This window comes from Polypterus senegalus, chromosome 2, assembly GCF_016835505.1.
Source record: "Polypterus senegalus isolate Bchr_013 chromosome 2, ASM1683550v1, whole genome shotgun sequence".
Lineage (NCBI taxonomy): Eukaryota > Metazoa > Chordata > Cladistia > Polypteriformes > Polypteridae > Polypterus > Polypterus senegalus.
The window spans coordinates 19,448,772-19,458,160 of NC_053155.1; the positions used below are offsets into that span (position 1 = coordinate 19,448,772).

General features: G+C 33.9%; 1 protein-coding gene across 1 annotated transcript; it reads left to right on the forward strand.

Moving 5' to 3' along the window:
* The first annotated feature begins 1,646 nt into the window (after window positions 1–1,646).
* LOC120524311 (olfactory receptor 2D2-like) lies at window positions 1,647–7,596 on the forward strand. The gene is made up of 2 exons (XM_039746173.1): window positions 1,647–1,709; window positions 6,631–7,596. Exons 1-2 carry the CDS (start codon window positions 1,647–1,649, stop codon window positions 7,594–7,596), a joined length of 1,029 nt encoding a protein of 342 aa, XP_039602107.1.
* Window positions 7,597–9,389: the final 1,793 nt, after the last annotated feature.

Sequence of the window (9,389 nt, forward strand, 5' to 3'; positions counted from 1 at the left end):
TTGCCCACACATCCCTAGCTTTCCTCCTATAATGGCCAGTCTCCTGATTTCTCCTCCATGCTGTTGAGACTGTGCTGTGAGACACAGCAAACCTTCTTGCGATGGTACGCATGGATGTGGTGTTCTATAGGACCTGCACTACCTGTACAACCTGAATCGGCAGCAAGTACCGCCTCTTACTACCAGTAGTGACAAGAACACTACAGTAAAACCAATCAGGAAAGATAAGGAGAGAGCAATTTTCTGTGGCCACCACCTGTAAAACCATTCCCTTTTTGGAGGTTGTCTTGCTGTTGCCTGTCCAGTGCACATGTTGTAACTTTCACTTGCTCCAAAGCAGGTGCAGTTGATTCACAAACACCTGACTGGACAGATTGATATTGCTGAAGCATAATTGTTGGTGTGACACGGAGATGATTAAGTTTTCCCTTAAGTTTTGTGAGCAGTATATTTTGCTTGCTGTGTAACCTTTTATGTGGTGTGTATTTGTGTGTCTTTTTGTTCTGAGGAGACCTGCAGGTAAGACTGTCATTGTATTTTGTACATGCCAATAAGTGGGAGAAAAGCCTATTTGGCTATTATACAGTGTATAAACCCCAAACACACACAATTATACTCAATATATATATCTGCCAGTATTTATGTTTATATCAGTGCATTTTTTATGTTGAAATATTTTTTATTATGATTGGCTGTTCAGTAATCTTAATATGTGTAGGTAGAAACTGCCCCTGAATCTACTGGTGCAAATGCAAAAGGAAGGGGTGAGAAAAATGGCTGTGCTGGATAACCACAGTTTTTAATAATTCCATTTGCCCTTCTATGGTAGTGAGTGTTGTGTATGAATACACAAGCACAGACATTAAGTATACATAAGCCAAAAAAATGCATAGAATATTAATGACATACTTGTCACCTGCAGCCATAATTTTAAACTCCTAAATAAATTATCATGCAGGGGCAATTTGGACAAATGAATTAATAAAAAAACACAATGCAAGATAAAATTCACAATGGTTCTCATTTCCTTTGGGACATTGGTAGTGTAATACAGTAAGTTAAAATTAGAGAATAAAAGAAGATGGCAATATAAAAAAATTAAAGGGAATCAAAATATGTTGTTATTCTTCCAAACAACAAAATATGATAATTGTTCTAATTATTCTTATTATTTATACTTTATTGGTCCCCAAGAGGAAATTTTGGCATTACAGAAGCTCTAAAACAAGAAATAAACACTTTCGTCCATCTTCCCAGTACACAAAATTCATAATCCATCCATTTGATTTGAGTGAATAAAAAAAGCAGTCCCAGTGAGATTTTATCAATAAACTTTCATATTTTTTCTATATAATTTGAAGGCAAAAAGCGATCATAGCTAGTGTGTCATAAAAGCACATCTTATTGCATAAGAAATGAAGAGTTTATGTCTAATGAGGATGAAATCTACTTTTTCAGTTTATTACATACGATTCCTAATATTTAATTTGAGTGCTTTATTTAGACAAATGTAGCTATTAAGTGAATAAACTGTTTGACCAAGACTATAACTACTGTATATCATAGAGCTCATTAACGAAAAGTAGCATTTAAAAAAGAGTTTAGAAAAAGGTTTGGAGAAAAGCCGACAGGCAGACAATACCATCATGCTGTCGGGAGATGTAGGAGAGGCTGAATGCAAACAAATATTTGAAAGGCTAATGAAAAAGGTAAGTTTTAGAAGACATTATTAGCCTAATTTGAGAGCATCCTATAAAAGGAGTCTGTTAGATTTGCTCTTGATTTGAACCAACAAATTGACAGGAATAAACAATGTGTTATAACAGAGTGTTGAATTCTGGGATAGGCAAAAGAAGAAGGCATCATGGGGAGTATATGCAAAAGTAAAGCAAACACTGGGAAGAAATTGTTATTATCTATTTGAATATCTATGTTTAAATAAACTATCCAGTAAGTATATGCGTGTATATGCTTGTAAGAAGATGTTAAATAGGGGTTTTTAGGGACTTTGTTATTTAACTTGTATCTCATAATTAGCTTAAATTAAATTCAGTTTAACAGCAAGGACCAAGGGTACATTTTTCATCATTTGAATGTTACTGATATAACAGACTAAAAGTAACCATGAAGCCATAGTGTAAACAAATAACCTCCATTGGCATGATGCAGACGCAATACAGCAATTAAGCAGCATACAGACCCTATGCAGCTATTTAAAATGGAAGTATGTCATACAGCTTCTAATGTAGGAAATGCAACATTGTTATGAGAGAGAGAGAGAAAGGGTGCAATAATGATAATAATTATGTACATTTATATAGTGCTTTTCTCACTACTCAAAGAGATTTACATAGAGAGTAAGGAGCCACTTCAACAAGCACTAATGTGCAGCATCCACCTGGATGATACAATGGCAGCCATTATTGCACCAGTACGCTCAACACACATTAGATGTGATGACACTTACTTCGCTTCACCAGCTGTAAGGTATCTTGAAATACCTGGAATACGTACTTTGCAGGACTCCTGCTCTATATTTTCCAAGGCTTTGGCAACATTGCATTTTGGGAGAATATTCTATGTATCAATGAAGCAAAACAGGAATTGTTTGGATGAAGTGTGTTCCTGTATGCTTGGCCCAAACAAAATTTGGCATTTCACAGTACCAACAATCAAAGAGGGGGGATGTAGTGCGATGGCGTGGATATGCTTTGCTTTCTCAGGAGGTGCACATTTTGTAGTAATTGCAGTATCTATGAGTTTTACTCTGACTTGTAAAATTCCTAAAAAGAATAAACTGACACCCATATGTTAGCTAATGCTCAAGCATATTGGTTTATGCAGCAAGGCAGTGAGGCAAAACACAAAAGCAAGTCTACATCAAAGTGGTTGAAAAGTAGAAAAATTCAAGATCTGTACTAGCCTGGTTAAATTTCAGGACCTAATTCAGTGTCAGAACCTAAAATGAGCAACTCAAGCTCGAAAAACCTATCAGTGTGAAACTTTTCGAATTGTATCAAAAATCAGGATGGAGCAAATACTACTCATCATGCTGTCGGTCACAGGTTTGGCTCAGCAACTGTAACTAAAAGTGGAGCATATCATAATGATGCCATTTCTTTATATCCCAAAAGCCACATGCTACCTAATGCTTTCATGTGGTACACTATACAGTCTTTCGCTCTCTTTTCTTACAAATTGTTCAAGCATGGTACAGACACTTGTTCTCAGTGAAATAAACTCTATGGTAGATCCAAATCAACTGTCAAGTCTATAATCCTGGCTCGAGGGTAATTCTTATAAGGTCATTCAGCTGCACAAGCCCTTGTAAAAGCGCCTGAAGTGCAGTTTATATAGAATTAATTAATAACAGATGAATTATAATATATATAATTATGACATACACATTAGCTACATAATTTCTATCAGTGACTTTGTTCCTTTCAAAAATGATTTGGTTGCCTTAAACCCCATAAGTTTAATGCACATCGTTCTTACAAAAACTATTAAGCCTAGGTGCATCATTTTAAAATTTAAATAGGACTGCATAAATGGAATAATGACACTTTAAGCTAGAATGTGCTTGTAAATTAAGTACTTAGTTTCTGAGCACTGTGTCACTGTGCATGGTGTCACAAGTTGATCTAGTTTTCTGTTCGACAATTACTTGTTATTCTCCAGTAACCTCCAGGGAGCACAACATCCTTTCATCTATTTCACAACAAATAAATTTCCTGCCCTTCCATAATTACCTCCCCGGTGATTAACTTCCTAGAAGGCTGGACCATAAAATAAACTGCTAGCTCTGCAGTACCGTTTCAACTATTTATGTCCAGTTGTGACTGAGTGTTTGGTAAGCATATATTTTTTTTCTTCAGTTGTAATGGACAGTGAGATAAAATGAATTTACTTTTTGTATATTAAAAATTTCATAGATACATAACTTACTATATAGTATAGTGTAGGAAGTGATTAAGAATTGCAGCTTCACTAGCTTAACCCAACAGGTCAATTTGTCTTTTTTACTTTCGTCACTTTGGCGTGGACTATCCTGCAGTAGAATTGCCAGGAGTGTTTGCAATGTAAATAAAATACACACACTTTTCTATATGAGGGATATTATGAAAGCTGTGAATTAACTAAGCATTCTAAAGAACTTTTGGGATAAAATAATTTTTATGTTGCATGAGAGACAGATGTTAGTCATGGTTTTTATTGAAAATTTTATTCTGCACATTTTTAGCGTTTCTTGTAAGTGTGGGAAAAATATCTTAACACATCGATCAAGAAAAGTAATAACTGTAAAACTAGAAAATGCGTGACACCCTTGGCTCAATTGAATCACTTGTTTTTTTAACCAGCACATTAATGGTGGCTTTGTTCATTCAGTTCATCCTGTCCATTACAAAAATGAAATACACGTAACATATATTTTTTAAAATATACTACTATCAATATTAATACAACTTAATATATGATATACGTATAGGATACATTTATTACAGTATTTTGTCATATACTGAAATATGCACATTACTTCCATTTTTTCTACATTGCAATATAATTTTCAAAATATAAAAATGTATTTCTTTATATAATTTTAAAATATAAGTAATACAAAACAATATATTTATAATATTCAGCAAATGCTTTTAACATACTTTGATATGTTTTAAGTATAAATTTCAATATACTTTAATTAATCCTTTTTTGTATATTACAGTATATTTTAAAAAATATATTAACCTGTTATTGAAAATATAATTCAGTAGATATTTCATAACTGTTTCTTATATTAAAATATGTCCTGGACCAAATCACACTGCGACAGCTCAGATTCTAATATTAACCGCAGACAAGTACAGTAAGTAATAAGGACCTGCACTGTTTTGCCCTTAGTGCAATGCTGGGTTTGAAAATAGTAATTAAAATTAGACGATTTCAAATAACTTGTGTCAAAGAGTGTTCATGTCTTTTAACATTCTTGTGTTTGACATACTGAGTTGTCATTTTGATTGAAAATGATTGCGCAGTATTGCAATATTCTACATGAGAATAACTGATACAAACGTTGCTTAAGAGCCAATGCTGTAATATTTCAGACTTTGTTTTCAACTGTTAGCCTGATAGCAGATTTATTCATTTTCAGAAACTAATGCTGAAGATATACTGTAGATATTAAACACATTTTCTCCCGAAGAACCTTTGAACAAATTTATTTACCCCATATGGGATACTGCTGCGGTGGGTTGGCACCCTGCCCAGGATTGGTTCCTGCCTTGTGCCCTGTGTTGGCTGGGATTGACTCCAGCAGACCCCCGTGACCCTGTATTCGGATTCAGCGGGTTAGAAAATTGATGGATGGATGGGATACTGGAAACTCCATTACAACTCAACACTTTACAATGTTACTTGTTCATAATTTAACGTCTAATCTGACCATTTAAAGTGAGGAGTATGTAAGGCGTTTCCTGAAAATATGTAATTGGCTTAGTATGGAATAAACTGCAGGGCATGTGCCAAAGCAGCTGCCTACTTGAAATACTTTTGGTGAGTTAACGAGGAGTTCATTGAAATGACTGTGTTTAATTTTTCCATGTAAAAGTTAATTAAAATAAATTAATGATCTGTGTGAAACAAAGGTATGGACACACACAGTATGTTTGGATATTTGTTTGTTAAAATGCATTAAGTAAAAAATATATTGAATTTATATTTCAGATAAAACCATAAAAATTCATAAAGTATTTTAACTACATGTATTTTACACTATACTAATGTCTGCATATTTTTCGGTTAACTGCAACATGTATCATATTTGTAGCGGTTAATACTGAATGGTGCCTTGTAAGTACTGAAGTTGTTAATATTTGGTATATGTACGGTTTATTTATCATTTTTTTAGTGAAGCTGTTCTTGATTGGCATCCGTGATTGCAGGTATCCAAGTGTGATATGTCAGTATATCTCTTTATTTCTATATTATCATGACCATGTTCATTTGTATATGTACGACACTAATAAGTGAGTGGCAGAAATTATGAGAATTCAGAAGAAACTTGTAGACTGATGGTGCATGTGACTTGAAAGACAAAATAAAGATCAAAGTCACCAGACAGGCATTTTAAACAACTTAGCTTTACTTGAACACGTCCGTATCTTTATGTGCATCAATTCTGTAATTAGTTATTTGTGAAGTTTGTAATTTGTAAAAGTATAATCCAAAAATAAATGGATGTGAATTACACTGAATATTTTAAGTAGCATTCAGCTGGGGTTTAAAAATGTAAAAAGTAATCAAAATTAGTTTTTATTTATTTATTAGTTTATTTTTTAATACTATTTTTATTTTTGTTTCATAAAGATCCTGCTCTAAATTAATTAAAAGTAAATTTCCATTGATTCAATTTGAGTTGGAGAAGGGCTAAACATTAAAAAGAAGATTTAAAAAAGACATTTTTAGATTATCATGAGGAATAATGTGTTTATTTTAATTTTGATTGTAATGTTAACATTTTAGTATTGTGCCTGAAATAGTGGATTTGTTTATAAACAAATGTCCGTACAATTCTTTAAAACAACTATTAAATATTAGCTTCTGTTTTTTTATTTTTTTTTTTCTCTCTTCCAGCTTAACCTGAAGTTGTCGATGTCTACATTGAACCAAAACAGTTCTGTAGTCACAGAATTTCTCATTGTTGGATTCCCAGGATTCAGAGATCAAGACAGCAGGAGAACTCTGTTTGGGGTCTTCCTCACAGTTTACCTCTTCACTTTAGCCGGGAACATTCTGTTGATCACCATCTTTGCTTGTGACAGAACTCTGCACACCCCCATGTACATCTTAGTGTGTGGTTTGGCTGTTCTTGACATCGCCATCAGCACTAACACTCTGCCCAGTCTGCTAGTCCTATTAATACTCGAATACAGAATTGTGCCTTTAGCTGCTTGTTTTACTCAGACGATGTTCCTGACTGGACTTTTCTCAACAGAGTGTTTCCTCCTTACATTAATGGCCTATGATCGTTATGTCGCAATCTGTTACCCCCTTCATTATCCTAATTTAGTCACTAACAGTCGCATCTCCAAATTGGTGATTGGCTGCTGGGTGGCTGGGTTTCTTTGGGCAAGCATTACTTTGGGTTTTGCTCTCAGGCTTTCATTTTGTAAAGTCACTAATGTTATCTATGTGTTTTGTGACTTTGGTTCTTTGTTGTTTGTAGCCTGTGGAGACATTCAGATTTCTAATTCTGCAATATTATTTTTTCCTATGAGTGTGTTGTTCACTCCATTGGTGTTAATCCTCTTTTCCTATGTGCGGATTATATACTTAGTTGTCAAGATTGCCATTAAAGAGGGAAGAATGAAGGCTTTCTACACGTGTGGCACACATATGCTTGTGATTTTTGTCTTTTTCTTAACTGCTGCTGGAGTCTTAATTTCAGACAGGATTCCATCGACATCAAAGGACGCCCATATTTTGGGTCTCATAGTACGCAATGTGTTTCCATCATTAATGAATCCAGTAATTTATTGCCTCAGAACTAAAGAAATTAGAAGCAGTTTACGTAAAATGTTGAAGAATATGAAATATTAAAAAAATTAAGGTTGTGCCAGTTGGAAGATACTTTTTTTAATCTGTAAAGAACATTAATGATATAAATTAATTAACCTATAAAATAAAATTGTAATACCTTCTGTCTGTCTTTTGAATATTTCAGATTTGCTTGATATTATTCGTCTGTTTTGAAAATTTAGAACCTTATTTCAGCTCTCAGATATCATCTTGTCTATTTGTTTGTTTGTTTGTCAGTCACACACACAAAAAAAAACAAACAAACAAAAAAAAAAGAACAGCCAACCTGATTTTCATGAAATCTTGTCTATAGGCTGCTGTTGCTTCAACTTAAAATACAGGCTACCTGAAGTTTTAAAAATTTCATCTGGGATCGTTGTAATAAGGGGGCTCCAAAACAGCTGAAATTTGTGAAATTTTGCATGCATGTTACTCTTGATACAACTTTAAAACTAGATTTTTAAGGGTACTCTGCCTAAAAATGATCTTTTAATGTTTATTACCCCTTTAGTTTGTACTGGTGGACAAGGAAAAGTTTTAGTCTCATATTTTCATGAGAAAAAACAGCAAAGATTCAAAATGAACAGGACCAAATGGTGACGAACTCTGGGCAATGGCAAATGACGTCAAAAACATCCATCCATACATTTCCCAACCCGCTGAATCCGAACATTGATAAACAAAAAACTTGTGAATAATCCACATGTCTATTGTCTATTTGTATTCTCAGAATGTTCGAAATACTTTGTACATGCATTTTTTTATTTGTTGTTAAAATATTAACACCGGAAAACGTGTAAAAAGTGTAAAAGATAAATAGAAAAGACACAATCCTAAAATTCTGTGTGTTTAAATTGATGACAGGAGAACCAAGCCTATGATATTATTTCAGAACGGTTTAGCCAATGGTAATGGTTTGGCATTCTTCTTTGATTTAACTCTACTTTTTGTGTAGGCTGTATTTCCACACAAGTGGTTCAATGGGAACAATGCTGGGGCTTGCAACACACAAATCATGAGTCACTCAAAAATGGCTGTCTACTTTCAGGTAATTTTGTATTTACATTATTGTTCATACAGTTTAAATTACTTCATGGAGACTTCATTGAAATTTAAGAATTTCCATTGGGAGGGACAGCACCACAAAAATCACACATTACTCCTAAACAGCTGAGTGGATTTTCATGATAATTTGAATGTATATTAGAGTCAATCCAAGTTAATATTCAGAGCTGATAATGCTTCAATGGTTTTTATTATGAATAGGGGATTAGTACATAGAGAGATTATACTTTATTCCACCCCAAGAGAAAATTACAAATTTACAGAAGCTTCATAAATAAATAAGTAAAGACAATAACCCCAAACACACATAAAAACTAGCCTGGGCAACAGAGAGCTGCTGCAGTTAAAAATGGCCTTATAGAAGGCAGTAAAATGAAGTCAGACCTGCTCAAATTGAGCCACAGGTTTATATTTAAATTCATTAATATTTGGATAGAGAAGATCCAGCTCATAGTGTTCATGAATGGAATATGCTCAATAGATACTTGATTTCTTGTTTGAAGTCATCAGTATTCAGAACAATTCATCATACTGGTACAGAGTGAGTCATTTCTGATGGCGAGTCAGCTAGGATGATCTATCTGTACTTTCCTGGGCAGTAATTCAGCCCGCAGTTCAATATGTTGATCATACTGTATGTACTGTGCTCCCTTTTCACCATTGCACATTCATGAAAAATCTCCAGACTCCCTTCTGCTTTTTCCAATCAGTCTGATGGAACTTGCCCAACATTAAAATAGCATCTAAAA

Bases quoted from the DNA above. Each gene is read 5' to 3' on its own strand.
- LOC120524311 (XM_039746173.1), top strand. From the start codon at position 1,647: ATGCTGTCGGGAGATGTAGGAGAGGCTGAATGCAAACAAATATTTGAA. The intron at 1,710-6,630 runs GTAAGTTTTAGA...TCTCTCTTCCAG, and splicing joins TTGAAAGGCTAATGAAAAAG to CTTAACCTGAAGTTGTCGAT.